Source organism: Stegostoma tigrinum, chromosome 19 (genome assembly GCF_030684315.1).
Source record: "Stegostoma tigrinum isolate sSteTig4 chromosome 19, sSteTig4.hap1, whole genome shotgun sequence".
Taxonomy (NCBI): domain Eukaryota; kingdom Metazoa; phylum Chordata; class Chondrichthyes; order Orectolobiformes; family Stegostomatidae; genus Stegostoma; species Stegostoma tigrinum.
The window spans coordinates 25,029,272-25,051,375 of NC_081372.1; the positions used below are offsets into that span (position 1 = coordinate 25,029,272).

The 22,104-nt window shown below is 38.7% G+C and overlaps 1 protein-coding gene across 5 annotated transcripts in view; it reads left to right on the plus strand.

Moving 5' to 3' along the window:
* soga1 (suppressor of glucose, autophagy associated 1) overlaps positions 1-22,104 on the plus strand; it is a 99,936-nt gene that overhangs the window by 73,023 nt on the left and 4,809 nt on the right. For 4 of the 5 annotated variants that reach the window (XM_048550203.2, XM_048550205.2, XM_048550204.2 and 1 more), the window contains 4 exons: positions 6-173; positions 10,706-10,957; positions 17,484-17,554; positions 19,882-21,331. In XM_048550203.2, coding sequence (XP_048406160.2) covers positions 6-173; positions 10,706-10,957; positions 17,484-17,554; positions 19,882-21,331 — 1,941 coding nt within the window. The remainder of the gene's footprint in view (positions 1-5; positions 174-10,705; positions 10,958-17,483; positions 17,555-19,881; positions 21,332-22,104) is intronic. The other variant, XM_048550208.2, reaches the window with a different exon arrangement.

A 22,104-nucleotide genomic window follows, 5' to 3' on the forward strand; every position in this document is an offset into this window, starting at 1 on the left:
TGCAGTCAAATGAATATAGTCGCGTTGTGGGAGATATTAAAATGATTTTAAAGGACCTTTGCACAGAACTAAAAGAGGAAAGAAGGCGAACAAATGATCTTCAACACCAGTTTGCAAATGCCAAGTCAGCTTGGGAGATAGAAAAAGTGGAGCTCAAAAGTCGTATTGCTCAAGTAAGCAGAATTTGAGACAGTTATTCTGTATCAGCAGTAATTCAGTCATTCTTAGCGTATTCATTGTCAACAATCCCAGGCTAGTTTGTTCTCCTTGCTATCAAAGGACATTAAGTTACATTTGTAGCATTACATTAAAAGTTCATTAAGTACTGTACCCCAAAGTCCTCCCTGTAACCCTCCCCTCGTCCTTTAAGATAACAGTCTAATTCTGCTTTGAAATTTCACTGGAACCTGCCTCTGTCAAACTGTCTGTCTGGCAATGTGTTTCTGATTTTAACTACCTGCTATGTGAAGGTTTTTTTTCCTTTTTTGCTTCTTTTACCATTTACTTTAGATCTGTGCCTTCCTGTTCTTAATTCTATCATGAATGCGAACAGTTCTTTCCAATTCACTCATGAGAACGCCAGTGACGGTGGTTTTGATCAGAGACCTGGACTATTGCTGTGGTTCAGATTCCACTACAGCAAACTGCGAGGTTTGAATGTAATGGAATAACTCTGAAAACCATGAAACCATTGTCAATTGTTGTGAAAGCCCAAATCCCTTTTCAGAAAGGACTTTTGACCAATTAAGGCCTGGTCAGGCCAAATATGACTCCAGCCAACAGCAATGTGCTGTCTCTTTTTTGGCCCCTGAACTTGCCTGCAAACCAGTAAAATTAAGACCAATTAGGGATGGACAACAAATGCTGGCTTTGCTAATGACACTCACATCCCATGAATGAATTTTAAATAAACATCTCTCTCCAGACCCCTCATGATTTTGAACACCTTTATCAAATGTACTGTCAGTCTTTTCTTCAAGGACACAGTCCTAACTTCTCCAACCTGTCATCACGATTAAGGCTTCTCAGCCCTGGAACCATTCACATGAACTTTTCTGCAACCTCTCTAATTGCTTCATGCTCCTCCTCGAACGAGATTCCCAGAACTGGACACAGCGCTCCAGCTGAAGACATATTACTGTCTTGCAAAAGTTCATCGTAATCTCTTTGATTTTGTACACTATGCACATATTAATAGAGTCCAGGATGTGTATACTTTATAGGCAGTTATATTAACCTGTCTTGCTATCTTCAGTGATGTGTTTACTTACCAACTAAGACTCTTTTCCCATAACCACTTTAGTTGGTGTCTGTGTTCTTATACTAAAATTAATCACTTCACATTTCTTTGTATTAAGTTTTACTTGCCACTTGTCCACACATTCTACCATCTGTGTGTGTGTTTTTTGAACACTCCTTGTATTTCAGAATTTTTTCATTATTGAATCAAATTATGTACTTGTGCATCAAATCTGGTTCATTAAGATATGTAGGCGATGGACCAGTGATATTATCTCTGGACTGTTAACCTAAAGATCCAGGAAGAGTCTTGGTGACACAGGTTTGATCCCGCCATGGTAGATAGTGGAATTGAAATTCAATAAAAAGTCTGGGAACCAGAGTCTAATGAAGACTGTGAATCTGTTGTCAATTGTCGTAAAAATCCATGTGGTTCACTGATGTCCATTTAGGGAAGGAAGCTGCCTAGTTTGGCCGATGTGTGACTGCAGACCCACAGCAATGTGGTTGAACCTTAACTGCCCTCTGAGCAATTAGCGATGGCCTAACCAGTGACATAGACATCCTGTGAATGAATGAATTTTAAAAAATCAAGGTTCTGTGAGCAACTTTAGTCCCTTTATCAGGGGAAATGTACATTGGCATTGGAGCCAGTCAGAAAACGTCCGCGAAATTGATTCTAAGCATAGAGGGGTTGTCATATGAGCAGAGATTGAGCAATTTGGGCTTATATTCATTGGTGTTTGGAAGAATAAGAGGAGACTATTGAAATTGGGTGATTTGGAGAGGCAAAGTTTGCAGAACTCTGAGGCACAGTGTAACCTGAGTGCTCTCGTGGATGATTCATAAAGGTCACTGTGCCAATCCAGAAATATTTAAGAAAGCCAGTAGAATGGTGTTATTAATTGTGGGGTCTGTTGAATACAAAACTGAAGCACAACCTCCTTACTTTTGTAGAGCACTGGTGTACTATGTTCATTATTGGTCAATTTACGTCATACGTAAAAAGGCCTTGGAAACTGTTTATGCCTTGGAGGCCGTTTAGAAAAGGTTTTATAAACCAATAACTGGAATGCGAGGATTTCTTTCTAGTCACTCCCAGGAGATGGGCATTGCTGGCTAGACAGTATTTATTGCTTGTCACTTGTTTCCCTTAAGAAAGTGATGGTGAGCTGCCTTAGATTGCTGCAGATCATGGCTGTAGAGAAGTGAACAATGCCATATTTGACCCAATGACACCAAACAAACAGTGGTATATTTCTAAGTCCGGTTGGTGGTGATCCCAGGTATCTGCTGCCATTGTCTTTCTGGATAGTACTGGTCATAGGTTTGGAAGGTGCTGTCTAAGGGTCTTTGAATTTCTGAAGTGCATCTTGTTCTGCCCGTAAGATGCACTGCAGAAATTCACCAAATATCCTGAGACGTGGTTGTTTTATGAGGAACAGTTGGACAGTCTATTTTATTGAAGTCCTTCATAATTTTAAAGACTTCTATTAGGTCAACCCTCAGACTTTGCTTTACAGGCAAAAAGAGATCCAGTCTGACCATCTTTTCTTGATCGCTGAGTTTTCACAGTTCTTCTCTTAATCTTGTCATTATCATACACCCCAGAGTGGTGTTATGGACCAGGCCAAGCCCCTGCTAAATATAGGAAGGAGGTAGCGCAAATCCTAACTTTTATCTTATTTAAAGGCAAGTGTAGGACGCTGTGATTCTATTGATCAAATTACTAGGCTTTAAGCAAAATACATTTTATTCTTACACTACAGTTAAAATAGAAACAAAAAAGAAGAATCGACGCAACTTTACCTCTATTAAAATACAAAAAAATTAACCACTACTCATCAGCTGTTCCAATAAAGAAGCATCCCATAGGCAAACCTTCAACAAAGGGAAATTCAGCAAAAGAGATTTCCCTCAGTTGCTTTCTCCTCCAGTTCAGGAGAAAGAAAAAACTGAAAGAACTAATGTAGCGGCAAAGAGAGAACGCCAGTGTTTTGCTGCAGCAGAGAAAGGGAGCTGTATCAAGCAGCTTCACCTCTTTTTAAAAAAAAAAAGTCCAACTTCAACAACGGAAAGTAAAACTAAAACCCTAGGTCTGTGTGAGCTTGACTCCATCCATTCATGCTTCCTTGGTTTAATTTTTTTAAAAATCTATTTACACTGCTTTCCAGCTCTGGGTTAATAATACGTCTCTTCGAGAAACCAGGACAGAGCAAATCCCTCTTCAAGGCACGTAATGTCTCTTTCTTGACGCCAGTTTTCCATCTCTCCGTGGAGGTGTGAATCACTAAATGCTGCATTTATTTGGTTTTATTGGATAAACAAGTTTTCTCTGCCTTTTCAACTCAAACCCATCCCATTTTCTAGTGACTGTTCATGGGTCAAGATCTCGGTGCAATACGCATGCATTTCTTTCAACGTTGGGATTCCCACTTTGAGGAATATACAGAAATTGCCAATACCAACATCCCCATCACCAAACACACACAAACCATCATTCATGTATGCTGGTGTGGGTTTTTAAATCCTTTCAAAGCACATCTCCCTAAAGCTCATATTCACACAGAGATGCCTACTGAGGCATTGACAACATTCTGAAAGGCAAGTGTAAAATATTTTTTGGCAGCTGTAGATTGTATGTGCTTTTAACATAGTGATTCATCATAGGCATCATCCCTGCAAAGACAAGTTCCCGTTTACATTGAATAGTATTGTGTATGCATTGCACTACAGTGCATTTTTAATTGAAGATAGCGTCATTAAACATTAGGACTCTATCATGGTGATTTCTGCAATGATTTAAATTGGCTGCCAATTCTCCTAGTTTATAAAATAGAATCCTGAAGAATATTCGAAACCCTGCTCCTCTCCATTAGCTCACAGGGAATTTAACAATCTTCTGAATGTTAGATTTGCATCTAAGGTTTTAAATCTTCACTGGAAAGTTGCTGCAAATGTGAGTACATGATTGTGCACTAAAGTGTACAGGGACCTGAGTAAACAGGGCACCATCTGTGTCTCTCCTTGAGCAATCAAATCAAACAATTGTGAAATAAACAGAGCAAGAACGGAGAAGAAATGTGAATTGGAGAAAATGAATTGAATGTCACATCAGACACCATGAGAATTAAAAAGAGGAAAAGATTGAATTAAGATTGTAAAAATGAAAATTAGAAGCAAAAGGGAAATGTGAAAAAACAGTTAACATTTTAAGATAATACTTCTCTTTAAAACTTCACTTGATCGAGTCATACTCCATAATCAGACGTAGAAAAGTACCACTCAATGCTGGGGCAGACGGTAAGATGCTATTTTAGTGAAGCTAACAGCAAAGCAATGCAATTCAGACAGCAAATTTCAATTAATGTGCTTAACCACACATCTGACCCTCCTAAAGTTGCTGCACCATATAAGGATAAATGATGTTGAGCAGCATTAACCTTACTTGAATTTGAGCAAAACATCTGGGGTGCTCTCTCTCTCTCTCTCTCTCTCTCTCTCTCTCTCTCTATATCTCTCTCTCTCTATATCTCTCTCTCTCTATATCTCTATATCTCTCTCTCTCTCTCTCTCTCTCTCTCTCCCCCTCTCTCTTAGACCATCACGGTTTTGTAGTAGTAATTCAGTGATGTCAAATTGCCATCGAATAATGGAATAACTTCAGTAATGGAGTTTAATATTCAGGAAGAGAGTTTGCATCTAAAATTAAAACACACTCCCATATCTGTCCAAATGTTTGACTTTTAAGAGAATCGCTAAATTTTTTGACACCCCTGTTTGTTTAAAAAAAATCACATTCCCCCTTTATTTGCTTACTAATGTCTGTATTGCTTTACACCATGACATGCAGATGTTAGCTGATGTAACTGTCATACCATTACAGCTGTTTGGCTCAACAGACCACAGTTTCCCTCGATTGACCGAGGGGCACAGCTGCATGTAATGCTCTGGGAATTTCAATGCTGTGATTAAGAAGGAAATTTGTATGCTGTCTACTGTCTCATGAACCTTACTGTGAGAAAATAATCCCCAAGAGACTGACTTTGCTAATTTTTACAGAAATTCATTAATATTTCTGAATTTTCAGTTAGTATTTACTGGAAATGAAAATGAGAGTAAAAGTTGCATTTTAGAAAAGTACCTTACCGCCCTTCAATAAGTATGCCTGCCCAGCTGTCCTGTATGCTGGGAGAGCCAGTTCAGAAAATATATTCCAAAGTTGACCATATCTTGCTCAAGCAACACATCTGGCTATATCTATCATGCCCTTGCATGTTTATGTTTTGAATTGTTTTGCATGGAAAGTTGATGAAAGTAGAAGAAGATAATTTCATAGTGAGCCTGAAACAGGATATGTCTGGGACCTGAGTGAACATGTTGAGAACATATGTATCTTCTTGACCAATCACTTGGAAGGATTGTGAAATTTTGCAGTCAAAGAACAGAGAAGGAAGTTTACATTAAAGTAGGGAATTCAAAGTCAGACAGAGAAATGAAGTGAAGTGCAATTGGATAAAGACAGAACTGAAAAAAGAGCAACTTTTAAAAGTATTCACTTTTTAAGAAAATATCTGCTAGCAACAATTAAAAGTTGAGAAAATGAGACTCCATGCTTATGATAGTCAAGTGTTGTTCCTACAAAGTTGTTTGACAGTAATTTTCACTTACCGTAAGATTAAGAGAGTGCTGGATTTCAAATGAACAAGCCCTAACTTGCTGCAATGAGTTTAGTTCACATCTACCACACACATACAACTGTCCTTTTGAATGAAGAAGCAGCTAGCAACTGTTCGCACTGCAAATAGTGGAACAGCACAACTCAAGAAGCGATGCTTGTATTTCTGTGATAAATGAGCATTTATCGTTGTGAGGTTCCCATAACCTCTGTGCATCGATAATGCTGAATACCATTAGACACACTATTATTTCAACAGAAAATTCTGACCCCATTATCTGCAGTGTGCTTTAACAGCACCTAAAGGTAGATGCAATTCTCAGAAGGTAGAATACTGCAGGGTTTCTCTGATTCAGCCACCACGCCAACCGACTGATGTTTGACTATATCATTGTGAGTACAATGTAGCATGTTTTTGTTTCATATTGGAGTGAACCCCTGTGATATCAGTAGTTGTGTAGTTCTAGTGTAAAGAAGTTGTCCCACCACAATGACTCTGGCCAAAGGAAAGATATTTCATATCAGAAGGAGGATGCAGTGTTATCTCTAACAACCACATGAAGCTGTGTGAATTCTAGTTAATTGAGTTTGCAATGATATTATTATTATTATTAGCTAATTTCACTCCAAGTAATCCTATACAATCTTTTACGCTTATATGAGAAGTGTAAATTCTGCAAGATCTCAAGTAAATATAACCTTGCATCTCCATTTTGATGGACGTTGACGATCTTTTTCCATTCTCAGGATTCAGTTACCCCTTCCCCCAGTTTCTGTAGAAAGTAATACATTTATCCATTGTGATAAATGATAGGTAATAAATCACCGATTTTGACTCTTCTGGTATTTGGTAGTTAAGAGCCAGAAACTTAAACATCTCCAGTTGTTCAAGAAATGTAATTGTAACAGGAAGCCTGAGTCTGAATAATACATATGATATTACATCAAATTACTAAGGCATGACTAAATCATTATTTGTGGTTCTAAATGTATTTATCATTTGGTCTCGTAGGACCAATATATTGAGCACAGAATTTGATTCTAAAGGATACACCAATACTAACCACTGAAATAAGATCCATCATGTATTCAAAGTTTTATTAGGGATGGTAGCTATCAATCAAGAAGTGCCTCTTGCTCCTAGCCCCATTTGAAAACTATAATTTGGATTTTTGTGGATTTGTAATTTGGAACACCGGGAAGAATAGCCTGTTGAGTCTACAAGTCTGTTCCACGATTCAATCAAATCGTGAGTGATCTGTGACTTAACTGCATTCATTCACCTTTACCTTGTAACCTTCAATATCTTCAGGTAAATGAACACCAGTAATCTCATTTCAAATTAACCATCGATCAAGCATTAATTGCTATTTACAGAACAGTTCCAAACAATTACCATCTTTCAATTGTCCAACAGTTTCTATTTTTCACTCCCGAAAGATCTGCTCTGATGTTTAGATTATACAGACATCTACATTAGGAGTGGAAGTAGGTCATTCACTGTTCAACAAAATCATGGCGAGTATGATTGTGAACTAAGCTACATATTCCCACCTACCCAGTAACTATTCACTCCCTTGTTCGCTAATCTAGTTTATCTAACTTTGCCTTAACAATATTCAATGACTGCTTCCACAGCTGAACGGGGCAGAGAACTCCAAAGACACTCAAACCTCCAACAGAAAAAGTTCCTGCTCATTTCTGACTTAACTGGCAATTCCTTTGTTTTTAAACTCTTTCCCCTTGTTGTCTCCCCAAAAAGGGGATGTGGCCTTTTAGCACTCATGCCCAAGACTGTATAACCAGTGGAAGTAGGGTGGGTAGGTAGCATTTATCTATTTCTTTTACTACCACAAATTTTGATCAAATTACGATTTAACCTTCCAAGTTACAGGGAATAAACCGTGGTTTGAGCATACCTCTATTCTTAATTTAACCCTGTGGAGTCTAGCTGTTATTCTGTAAATTGGTGCTACATTCCCAACAAACTTTAAATCCTTTCTAAGGTATGGTCCTCAGGATCTTTCATAATGGTGTCTAATCTAGTCCTCACAGTACAAAGCCAACCTTCTGTTAACCAATTTATTTATTTTCGGCAGCAATTCATGCCATTTTAATGCTCTGATAAACTGCAGCCCTATATTTCTTTGAACCTTTTTACTGTGTCTAGTTTCTCAGCCTATGCAAATTGGCCTTTTCTATTCTGTTTCATTTCGAAATAAATGCCAGTCTATTTCCTACATTAAAATTAGTTTGCCAGTGTTTTGCATACCCACTTGTCCTATGAACATTTCATGTAATAATATTATGCTCCCCTTTATATTACTGTGTCAACAGCACGTTTGAATGTGACTTTCTATTCCATCATTGTAGCTATTAATAAAGATACTGCATAATCAAGGCCTGAATTCCAATCAATGCCAGATACCATCAGTCACATCCTGCCAAATAAGAGTACTTACCCATTATCACTATTCTTTGTCTCCTGTCTAGTCACTTTCTTCACCAGAACTGTAATTTGTTTTTAGTTCTGTCAGCTTACACTTTAAAGTCTCTTATAAGATACTTACTTACATAGACTTCCTTTAGGCATTTAATAAACATCCACAGACATTTCCCTCACCACTTCAGTCCAATTTTTCCAATCTAAAAGAACAGATACTGAATCGTGAGAGTTGTGCAAGATTATAGTTACGGCATCTGTAGTGCTCTTACCTTTGAAATACTGGAATGGAAACTATTTGGACCTGGTGAGCCTAAATGAGCAAGCTGAACATCCGGAAGCTGGTAGAAAAACAAAAATTGCTGGAGAAACTCATCAGGTCTGGCAGCATCTCTGGAGAGAAAGCAGAGTTAATATTTTGGGTCCAGCGACCCAATACTGAAGAGGTATCACTGGACCCAGATGCTGCCAGACCTGCTGTGTTTCTCTAGCAGTTTCTGTTCTGTGTCAGATTTCCAGCATCTGCAGTTCTTTGTTTTATCCATAAACTGGTTGTTGCTATGTAAGAGCTGCCTAATAGCATTGTTGGCAACACTTTGCTGATAGATGAGGCTGATGGGTTGGAAATTGGACAAATTGAGTTTTCTTGCGTTATCTGAATAGGCCGTACCTGGGTAGTTTTCCTCATCAGGTAGGTGCCAATGTTGTAGTTTATTTCGCATTGTTGATTCTTACACACTGTTGCAGAAAAGAACCCTGAACACAAGCTGGAAATTTCATTGCCATTTTGATATGCCAATTTGCTTATCCCAGTCTAGGTGAGACATAAAACCCCCTACGTGCTTGCTTAATCTCTCCATCACCCAATTCAAAGCTGCTACCAGGTAGACTACGAATGATTCCCTCAATAGTTGTAAATTTTTTTTCACTTGCATTCTACCAATAAAGCCTCCGCTACCGCCTTGTTTCTTATAATCACTTCTTTTATCATTACAAAAAACATCATTCTTAGTTACTCCTTGCACTTCACAATTTTCTCTATCATTCCTGTAGACCTGTAACCTGATATGTTTAGTTCTCTGCTCTGACCATTTGCAGCTATATCTCCGTAGTGATTATTTGATCATGTCCACCCAGTTGAATTTACACCTACACTTTGCACAATGTTTTCATTAAACTCTCTTTGGGTCACACATGCTCTAATGATTTATTCACATGGATCTTCTTTCTCTCAGTTTAATTTTCCTGTATCACATAATTTCCCCTTTATCTGTTCAGCCTTAAACAGAATTTCAGATTGTTGCTGTACTTTATCTCCTTTTTCATGTTTTTAACCAATACTTATGCTATCTTTCCACCTGTGCCTTTTCCCCATTTACTGTTTGTGACTTCTCCATTCATCCATTGCACTAGGAGCCTCGTCAAAGCCCACTTCAGGCAGACGCTGTTTCAACAGAACAGTTCCTTTCCTGATCGGGTATCCCATGAAGTGGAATCGCTCCCACCCACATCCCTTCACCCAGGTGCCCAGCTCTCTGATCTAGTTATGGACATGGAGAAGGTTACCCTCAGTTAATCAGTATCCTAAGATCATACAGGTTAAAGATCTGGTGGTTCAGCTCCGTATTTGCATTTCTTAGACCTTTGAGGAGCATAGCAAGAAGGATTGCAGCTATAATATCGTTACTATTTCCGCTGGTTTTAGCTCTTGTCTTGGAAGTATATGATCACAGTTACTTTCTAGCAAGCGCATAACATTCGTATGGGAACTCTAGATGAATGTTGAAGTAGACAATTTAAAGCATGTTGTTATAAGCACAGTGCGTAGCCTGTTTTGTTAAAAAGAAAATCATTTGAAGTTATTTCAGAAAACCAAACATTAAATAGTCTCTTTTTAATATTCATTTTTCACAAGTGCAAGAAATACAGGAAAGTAAATGCTGGAGCCTGAGATCTAGATGAATATTTGTCTTGTTTCCACCAAAATACATAACTTATTGGTTTACTTGCAATTTTATTACAGAGGTTCAAAATCAGGCTGTAAAAATACCAGCAGCTGTAGTATTGTGGTTACGTTATTGAACTCGAAAGAGATTTTAATTAATGACATGGAGAAATAAGTTTGAATCATTAAATCTGGAACTTAAAAGTTACTGTCAGTCATGGTTTGTTTTTAGAGAAGGAAATCGGTCATTTTTACATGGTCTGCCCTGTGTGTGACCAGACCACAGCAATGTGGTCGACTCTTAAATAGCCTTACAAGTCACTAGTTACACCATTGAATGATGGGCAGTAAATGCCAGCTATGACTGCATCCCATGAATAATACTGATTTCCCACAACAGCTGGAAGGTAGGGCTTGCAAAATGACATCCGAGAAAACTCCTGGTGATATGAAGACTGCTTTGAAATGGGAGAGAGAGGAACATCAGCAACTCCTCGCAGAGTCATACAGTGCAGTTATGGATCTAACACAGCAACTTCAAATCAGTGAAAAGAACTGGAGTCAAGAGAAATTAGAGTTGCTGGACAGATTTAACAATGAGCGGAGCCACAGTGAACAGCGTCTGAAGGAAATGCAGCAGAAGATCAATCAGGTACATGCTAAACAACCGCTTTAATGTGTATTAACTAATTTTAAAACTGTAGTCCTTCAGTCACAAATGTTGCAGTGTCCTCTTAAAAATACAAACAAGTTCTTTGCGCAAGGCTTTCTTCTAACAAGCGTGCTGAGAAAGAGCATCTGCCTTCTCTTCAAAAGGTAACTATTTGTGTGAGGGAGGTTTAACAATGGATTAGAAAGTCCTACATCATAAATGCCCATTTTCCAGACAGACTCCATCCCCAGTGAATGCTGTTGTCCAAGATGTTGTTTGAGATAGATAAACCCATTCAGACAGCAGGGATGGGACATTTAAGCTAGAAAAATAATCTTGCCAAAGCAGGGGACTTTTAATAAAAGAGAAACAAAATATTTACTCCTGTTTACATATGAGACTATGGACAAGTTGGTTACAGTCTATAAGGTAACAACCTGAGCTCACTGAACCTCAAGCCGTACGGAGCATATGGGTGACAGTGACATTCCCTCCTTTGTACCTTAATGTCCTTTTGATGATCTCTAAACTTCCAGTGGGATCTTGCTGCTAGGAGTTTTGCAGTTACCAATCAGAAAGTTATGGCATTTGTCCAAGTAATACAGTGGAGGTAAATGAGAAAAGCGATAATATCGGATACTCAACAATTTTTATTGTCACTTTGTAAGTAAGTCACTTTATTTAATATGTTTAATGGTGTAAGAGGAGTTCCCAATATTTATGTCTCTCTAACATCCAAAAAATAGAGGGTTTTATTTTGATTGCTTGAGTGAATTGACAGGTGATGAGTTTCTACTTCTGTCAGCACAAGTCATGAGATGATGAGGGGAAAAGAAAAAAAGATTTGTTCAAAAACATCGTTAAAACCCAAGTTTCACCTCTTGTGGGACCTTGCATTTTCTTTGCTAGCTGCTGTGGAAGCAAACCTGTGTCCCAGAATGTTATGCCATAGTTTGAGAGACTGTCGTCTTAATCCAATACCAGTTACCTATGAGAGTCAGCCTTCCCGATTGCATCAATTAAGTTTTTTAGCTGAAAGTTAAATCTTTCTCTTTTGTTGGGAATAATGCCTCTTGTGTTGAACTGATCCAGGTGCAGTTTTTCCATGTATTAACACGAAGAATAATGGCTCCCCTTTGTTTTATTATTGCGCCACAAGTCAACTATGTTCAACATTATCCACATTTCTCAGAGAAAATAATAAAAATGGCCCAGGCTTGTTTCTCCTTTCACCATATACGGTGTTTCATGGAGCTGTCCCTATTTGCTTTCTTTCCTGTCAGGGATAAAACTTTCAAGAACGTGAAGCATTGAGAATCGGCCCTTGATGTGAAATCAGTGTAAGATTCATGTGACATTATCATGCTGGCTATTCATCAGTGTCCAGTTGCGTTCACAGGATTAATTTCCATTGTGTTCCATGTACCATTTGATCTACAATGCATGTGTTTGTGCTAATGGTCTTATCTCCATTTCATGCAGAAAATTATTAATTTAACTTGTATGACATTGATGTGATGGACCAAAAACCACAACGTAGTTTTGGAATCTGATAATTTTTTTGATTCAGTTGCTGTTTTTGTTTTCTTTTTTAAAAGAAAAATCAATTTCTAATTGACTGTACCAGCTTTTATTGTAATAGATAACAGTTTATAAATGGGCACTCCCTTTATGAAGTGTCATGGAAAAGACTCATGTAAGAGGAATCACCATGAATATCAATGTGGGATGAGCTAATGAATAGAAGGCCATTTGGAAAGTACTTGCTTCAAAACATCACCAGCATAGTCTGCATGAAGAACACTTAGTTTATAAATTAGATACCGATGAATGTTTTCATTCTGCTCACTTTCTTAGAATAATTAAATGCTATCTCAATTCTCAATACTCATTTTTATGTGCAAAAAATGAGAGTTTGGTTTGGATGTAGATGTTATTTTGAGTGGCACTGCATTAGGTAGAGTTTTAATTGGTTATAATCCTAATATTGAACAGCAATGCAGAGGTGCATAGGTAGCTGAAATAGCACTGAAGTTCTGAGCAAGGGTCAGGGGACTTGAAACGTTAACTCTGAACTTTTCTTCACAGATGCTGCCAGACCTGCTGAGCTTTCACCAACTTCTGTTTTTGTTAGCACTGTGAAGGTTTGGCCAAATGCTAATTGAAAAGAATTTGATAGAACATTACAGCACAGTACAGGCACTTCGGCCCTTGATGTTGTGCTGACCTGTCGTACCGATCTCAAGTCCATCTAACCTACACTATTCCATGTACATCCATATGCTTATCGAATGATAGAACTTGGATTGTTCAGCTTACTGAAGAACTGGAACTGTGGATGGGTAGATTGATGATGCTGAGGTGAAATAGGATTTTCCATCTCATTCAATACATTGTGGAGCTGGATGAACACAGCAAGTCAGGCAGCGTTAGAGGAATAGGAAAGTTGACGTTTCGGGTTTACACCCCTCATGAGGACTGTATTGACTCAGATTCCAACGTCTGCAGTTCTTGCTGTCTTTTCCATCTCATTGGTTCCTTCAACACTTACCACAGGTTCAGTCCAGCAGTAAAGCCCATTAGAACTTGTCTAGTTTAATAGTGATTTCCTTCACAGATGCTGCCAGACCTGCTGAGCTTTTCTAGCAACTTTGTTTTTGTTACATAGCTACAAATAGGCATAGCTACAAATTGAGGGGTGATAGATTAAACACAGATGTCAGAGTCAGGTTCTTTACTCAGAGAGTGGTAAGGGCATGAAATGCCCTGCCTGCCAATGTAATTAACTCAGCCACATTAGGGGCATTTAAACAGTCCTTGGATAAGCATATGGATGATGATGGGATAGTGTAGGGGGAGGGGCTTAGATTAGTTCACAGGTCGGCGCAACACCGAGGGCCGAAGGGCCTGTTCTGCGCTGTATTGTTCTATGTTCTATAACTGCACAGTCTCTGGTTGCAGAAGTGACGCACTTGCATTCATCTGAACATGCGGAGGATTAGGTCTAACCCTAACCCTATCGCAAGCCTGCTTCACCATTTAATACAGTTATGGCTAATTTGATATAACCTCAAATCGACATTCCTGCGTACCTCAATAACTTTCCAATCCTGTGCTTGACAAGAATCCATCTACCTCTGCCTCAAAAATATTCTCGGACTCTGTGTCCTACCATCTTTTCAGAAAGAGTTCTAAAAATTTGTGACCCTCTGAGAGAAAAAGAATGTCCTAATCTCTGATTGTAAATGGTGATTCCTATTACTAGATCTTCCCATGACAGTGTAGATTCCTTCCACATCTTCCCGGTCAAAATCTTTCGGGATTTTATGTTCCATTCAAGTCACCTTTTACTCATCTAAACTATGAGAGCACTAACTGATTGAGGTATATCTGCAGCTGTGGTGGCCAACTGAGTCTTTCCTTGTATTCTTACCTCCTCCCATGTCTCCTGTAGCAGACACTTCCAGGGATGTGACAGCCAGTCAGTCACATCCTTCCATAACTAAGTTGAACCAGCACAGTGCACAGTCCTCAGTGCGATGCTTCAGTTACACAGAACCAGACCTAGAGTACGATGGGTGGTTTTGGTCACCTTAATCAAAGAAACATATGAATGTGTTGGAGGCACTTAAGAGAAGGTTTGCCATACTCATAGCTGGAAGGGGGATACAAGCCCAACCTTTCCTTATTAGACAACCAGCCATTCTAGATATTATTTGGAAGAGGAGGAATACAACAAAAGCTGCCACAGTAACAGAAATGTCTCAATCAGTTACAGCCCTTTGACAGTGGAAACCTTGAAGGTATCCAAGACAGTCAAAACCCCAGGAGTCATGTGGGATACAAAGACTGGTGGAGTTGTGGATAGTGAGGTTGATTGTCAGAGGGTACAGCAGGATATAGATCAGTTGGAGGCATGGGCAGAAAAAATGGCAGATGGAATTTAATCTGGACAAATGTGAGGTGATGCATTTGGAAGGTTGAGTACAGATGGAAATAGTACAATGAATGGCACAACATTTAGGAGTATTAATTTGCAGAGCAATCTGGGTGTGTAGGTCTGCAGAACACTGAAGGCAGCAGCGCAAGTAGATAATTCAGTTTTTTTAAAAAAAGGCTTATGGCATGCTTGCATTCATTGGACAGGGCATTAAGTACAAGGATAGGCAAGTTATATCACAGCTTTATAGAACTTTAGTTAGGCCACACTTGGAATATTGCATTCCGTTCTGGTCACCACACTAACAGAAAGATGTGGATGCTTTAGAGAGTATAGAGGAAAGGTTTACCAGGATGTATGGTATACCATGATGCCTGGTATGGGGTATTTTAGCTATGAAGAAAGGTCGGACAGACTAGGTTTGTTTTCACTGGAATGCAGAAGGTTGCAGGGCGACCTAATAAAAGTTTATAAGCTTGTGAATGGCGTGGATAGATGGAAAGTGTGAGGCTTTATCGCAGGGTGAAGGGGTCAATTATTATGGGGCACAGGTTCAAGGTGCCAGGGAAAAGTCTAAAAGAGATGTCGAGGCAGGTTTTTCACACACAGTGGTGAAGTGCCTGAAACGTGCTGCCAGAGGAGGTGGTGGAAGCAGACACAATAGCCACATGCAAGAAGCACATGGACGACTACATGTATAGGAAGGGAATAGAGGGATACGGATCCTATAATTGAAGACAGTTTTAATAACGGAAGGGCAAAATGTGTCAACGCAGGCTTAGAGGGCCGAAGGGCCTGTTTCTGTGCTGTATTGTTCCTTGTTCTCAGCGAGCTTCTGCAATCAGGTGACACACTTGGCCTTCCACAAGGACTCGGTTATAAAGAATAGGCGTGATTTCACATGTCTGAAACACATCATAAGCATGGAGTTATATGAAACTGACAGCATTCGTACACCACATAATGGTAAAATAATTACATAGAACTTAAACTTTACGTATCAAACTTAGTTGGTATCACTTTGATAACTTTTGCAGCCTTTGAGTGTTGTCTGCAGGCCTTTCTGAAAGGATGACTTAGATGCCATCAGCTCCATGCTAATCATCAACCTCCCCCTCTTGGGCATTGTAATCATTTTTTCTAGCTACAGGTAAAATGTAGACATTAAAAGGTCCTGATCCCTCCCAGATTGCAATGAAAACAGGATTAGAAGCATTTAACAGTCAAACGATGAGAGCCTTTGATGTACTTTAATGCCTCATTTCCTCTGGGATCTTTTCCTTGTTGCTTGCAGCAGCCAGATGGCTGTCTGAGGTAATCAGCCCCTCCTACCTTGTATCCATGTTCATGCAGAGCCTGTGCCTACTTGGTACACAACTATTGCCTTGCTGTGTTTCTGTAGATGCAAAAGGAATTCCAATTCCATGTATTGGGAGCAGAGACCTTATGTATATTTTTTGGCTCCCCCTGTAGCTGGGAATGGAGCAAGAAGGCACTCTTCTCATTCTGCAGGATATAGATAAATTCTATGAAAATTGGGTAAAATTATGATTTTTGCCTTAGTTGAATGCAATTTCTTAATTTAGTGAATAGCATCTTTGAATTTAATGTTGACTTTTGCAGCATGGAACATCACTATTAGGTTTCTGCAAGATATAAATTCTTGAGAAAAAAATTGTCCTTGTTTAAAAAAATTCCCTGCATCTAAGAACTGATTTTGAATTTTGAAATTACTGAATGCAGGTTTGTATGTAACTCATAAGTTAAATCAACAAAAGACATCCTCTCTCATAATGGGAGGTGGTATTATTGCTGGACTGTTAATCCAAAAGACCCAGATAAGATCTGGGTCACTGGGTACGAATCTCATCATGGCAGCCGAACTGAAATCAGTAAAAGCCTGGTTTCATCATGAGCACAAATCAATTGTTGATTGTCAGGAAAAACCTATCTGGTTCACTAAGGTCCTTTTAGGGAAGGAATTTGCTATCCTTGCCTGGTTTGGCTTACATGACTGTCAGACCCACAGCAATGTGTTTGACTCTCAACTCCAATTAGGGATGAGCAATAAATGCTAGCCTAATCAGTGATGCCTTCATCTTGTGAATGATCATAAAAATCATTAAAACTGGAACTGTGCTCTCTACTTCACCCATTGTCAAAATGTTCAGGAGTTGAGCGATGTTAGCAGATCACAAGAACTTAGCTTGTTTTTGGTTCATATCATGACACCACCATTGCATTGAAGGATGTAACAAAATACAAGCAACAATGGAAAATTCTCCCCATACACTGTGAACTGTTTGCTTATAATAGAACTCTGCGCCCCCACACAACTCCTTAACTATGCTACATCTAATTGTTGCATCTATATCAAGTAGAAGATCAAAGACCTGCTGAATCTTTGTTAGTACAAAGGCAGCTGCTATTGTCAAACTAGCCAGTGAGGAGGCGGATTTCTCAGATGTTAACAAGGTGTCTTCTTGTGACAGTCAATATAATTGTAAGGAAATTAAGACCGATTCATTAAACCCTGCAAATTTCCAGTTGACTTATTTATAAACTCCATTTTTTTTGTATTTTCAGATGCTACAGCACAGAAACAATGAAAAGGAAACTTCAGACGAATTAGAGGCTAAAGGAACTAATTTGCAACGGTAAAGTTTGGCTTTTCTATACTTAGCTGAAATATTATAGGCAAGCAAAAAAACTAAATTGGTAATTGACGTAAAATCTAGCATTAAATAGGCACAAGTTTACTATCTTTACTGTTTGTTCTTAAGTTATGATGTTTAGTCAAAATATGTAGGTTAAACATTAATCTGTTGAGCAGTTTCTTGGACAGAAATTCACAATGAGAGAAGAGGAGTAGGCCATTCAGGCCCTCAGTCATGGATGATCTGCACCTCAACTCTATTTTATCCATTTTTGCTCAATATTCATGGATACCCTCACGTAACTAAAATATTTTATTACATTGAAATTTTCAGTTGACAAAGCATCTAACACCTGGGGGCAAGGGAGAGAGATTTCTCTGTCTCTGTGAAAACATGTTTGCTTTGTTATGGTTCTAATTTTAAAATTTATACCCCTATAACATGTTGGGTTTCACTTTAACTTTAATTATATGTAGTCATTTGCCCGTAAATTCTCCAAAGCAATGTCTGTACCAATTGGAGTCCGTTTGCCAACAATCTGCTCTTATACAGCAGAAGTTTTTCTTCCCCCTGTTAGTTTGATATTTCTTGTGAATTGGCCTGATAAATGTAAAATGAGAAAATGTTGACAAAATCAGTCCTTCTTTGCAACGACATTTAACTTTAATTGTAAGACATCAATCAATTACAATTATAGATTGATTTGAGAGAGCAGGTTTAAAGTTTGTAATTCTTGATTAGCTACAAGATCCATTACAGCTACCAATATGTTTTCATAAGTTTCACAGAATATATTAACTTTATCAAAGCAAGTACAAAAGAAATTATGTTTAATAAAAGTACTAGTTTTCAATCAATTCAATTCAGAATAGCAGATCGTGAAACTGATTGGCTGGATGCAAGTCTCTTGTTATCTTCTGTTAACTAAAGTTCTCCTTCAATTTTCTCTTGTGCACCAAACTACTGAAAATTACCACTTCTTAACCGTTGCTCACCACTACCCTGTGCCATGATCAGAAACATTCTAAAGTTTAATTGTCCTATTGTGCATTGGCAGTGCATCAACAGTTCATGGTCAGTCTTGGTTTATTTAGGTCCTGTTTGCCAAATGTTGAATTCATTTCAAAAGTCGTGATCATCTGTGATACTACTTCCTATGTCTACTTCCTGACTGATTATTTGACATGTCAGTCAATTCGTAAGATCACCATTTTGTAACAGCTCATCTTCCTTAACTTACTAACTCCATAGATCATTACCAAGATAATGTGACGACTATTGAGAATGTGTAATGCCACCTTCTAGTGATATACTATGTTCCAAATGATACATCTAAGTATTCTTCAAAACCTATCAAAATCACTTCTTTGGAAGAGCCATGCCTGACTCCATGATAATTGTTGATGCTAAAATAAATTGAAGTTCAACCTATTCATACAAACTCATATATGCAACCCTATTACGTATTTTATGTTACAAAACAAGCCATTTAAAAATGTACAGAACTGTGTCCCAGGTAAAAGCTACATCCACTTCAGTAGCATCTACTCTTCTTTTTACAGCCTAAGTTTATTTTAACTTGAGCCATAAAAACAACAAGGACATCATAAACCATACTTCTGACCTGTGCCTTATTGTTTCTTCCTCTCAGAAATTATTTTACAACTAACAATAATTAAATAAAATATTATTTGATTCTTCAGTTAATCAAACTGAAATGATTAACTGTGGCAAAATAATTCAGTCCTACAATCTGCTCTGCATTCCTCTCTCAAATAGATTTGTTTCTCGGTACAGAGCTACTATTTATCATTTTTTAAACCCTTAATTAACAAACCCTTCAACCTACTGCAGGAATAATATTGCTTTCCACCCCCATTTGTGTAGAATGAAGGCAGTGAGGTATTAACTGCCCTGGACTGAAGAGTGATGCTAAGCAACCTTTAAACATTGACCCAAGAACATCCCTGCAGCTATTCCCTCCTATATCACCAACCCCACACAGATAAATATAAATTACATCTGTGTCTCCCTGAACTTCTCCACATGCATATGGCATCCTTCTTAATAAGAACAGAATAATTTCTGGTCTGTAATTAGTAATTGAACAAGACATCACTTGATCTTCTGCCAGTGAATTTGTATTTTTCCAAAACTGTAATTTTCTGATGTCTTTTGGTATATTAACACGATTAGTGAAAGCATTACCATTCCAACTAGAAAATTAATAGTTGATACTGTTGTTTGTTCCAGTGGATTATGATGTCCTTGTCCTTTTTCATTTTTACAAAGAGAAAATAACGCATCTTTAAATGGATCATTTTTAGGGCCAAATCAGTTTCTTCCATGTCTGAGTTTGAGAGCTTGTTGGACTCATCTCCGTATTTACCTCCACCCTCTACATCCCTGCCAAAGGGTTTAAACAATCTTGAGGAGCTGAACAAGAAAAACTGGAAACACAAGAATGCTAATGGTGAATTATTACATGAAAAATCAGAAAATGCAGTAATTAACCAGTCAGATGTGGAGATGCCTGCAATTTCATCTTGGGATTTCACTATGACAGGAAATCTAGTTAACCGACACCTCAACACAAAACAAATACAAAGGAGTTACACAGCACCAGATAGAACTGGCATTCGCATTTATTACAGTCCACCAGTAGTGCGCAGGATGGATGGCTCTTTGGTTCAGAACAATGAGGGAAAAATTATGATTGAACCAGGTTTTCTGTTTACCATGGCAAAACCCAAACAAACTGGAGACATGGAGCTCCATCCAGAGAAGTTGCACAATAAGTGGTTTAATAACTTTTCCAAGCATCGGGATCTGTTGGAAAGTGGTACTGGAGAACATCCTGCTTCTGCTACTGCTGCTGCTACTGGGTTTTCCTCTGCGCTGCATGATCTGCAGATATCGGGTAATATGAGCGATGACATGAAGGAGGCAGCCAACTGTGCCAGAAATGTTATTTGTACAAGCTCAATGGAAAGGAAAGTTAATGCAGCGAGCCAGACTGTTGCAGTTATCAGTGTGGGCACTCAAACCACCCGAAGTATTAGTGTTGGGCTGCAGACTGAGAGTCCAAGATCAATCTCTAGTAGCTTACACCGGTCATGGGCATCCAGAGGGTCCTTACTGATGCCAACCCAGAGTTCCCGGAGCAAACAACTCTCTTCATCATTGGAAAAGGTGCCGTCTAAGTTTGAACGTCCTTGTTGTTCACCCAAGTATGGTTCACCAAAGTTGCAGAGAAGAAGCTCATCAAAAATTGATCACACAAGAGAACGAAGTCCATGGGCTATGTCTCATAGAGGACAAAATGAGTCAGCCTGGGCTAGGTCAACTACTACAAGGGATAGCCCAGTGCTCAGCTCAATCAATGATGGACTGTCCAGTTTGTTCAATGTTGTTGAGCACACATCTGGAAGTGTCGACTCCATCTGGAAATCAAGCCAACATGAGACGAAAACAAAAGGTGATACATCAAGATATGGGATTGTTCAGGAGTTTTTCAGAAATGTGTGTGGCAGATCCCAGAGTCCAACAAACGGAGCTGACAAGCCAATAAAAGATCCAGTCACTGAAGAAAGTGTCCGAAAAACAGATGTGACAGCTCCTCCGGGCCATTCGCAGGTAGACAGTGTTTCCCGAATTATAAATAAAAGACTTCCCAAGCAACCAAACAAGGAGGACCAAAAACCAACATCCTATCCAGCACAGGGAGCGAAAGATCCAGACACACGGGATACATGTGGAGCATCTGGTCTACTTGAGGTACCACTTTAGTGGAAGTGTCATCTCATTTAAAATATGTCATTTAAATGTTTTTTCAAATTCTCCACTCTGGTGCTACTAATGTTAATGATTATATCTGGATTAGTATAAAGTCACACATTTCCAACATAGAAAGAGGCAATTTGGCTCTTTGTGCTTGCGCCCTTTAACAACGCTGTCCAATTGGCATACTTTCTTATGAAAGAAAGGAGTCGTCAGTTTTCATTCACTAATATCTAAACTCACGAACTGAATATACGTATTAGAACATAGAACATAGAACAGTACAGCACAGAACAGGCCCTTCAGCCCATGATGTTGTGCCGGATCTTGAATAAACTGCTTTTTTCATTAGTAATAGATGAAATTGAATTGACAGAATTCAAAATGGGGAATAAGATTTTGAAGTGGCCCCACGGTTTGCTTCTGTCCTTGAATCTGATGGAGATCATCATATAGAGCTCAGTGATTCGGCCACACAGTGAGGCCTGTAATCCCAGCATTGAGAACATTCCCTCTCAAAATTTAATGTTATATTGCCTTGGGTTGATGGCTTTTGTCACTTTGAGAACTTGGAGTGGATTTTAATGCACTCATCGTTTCGCCCCCATCTGAACAAGCCCTAGTTGGAGCATTTTGACAGGGGTCAGGTAGGGCTATAAAATTGGGTGTCAAAGCAAGAGCACACCATTTGTTGCCTTTTCTTGTTCATTGTATTTTACCAGCACTCGAAGAGATCTTGGATAACCTGTCCTCTTTTGAGTAAGTTCAGA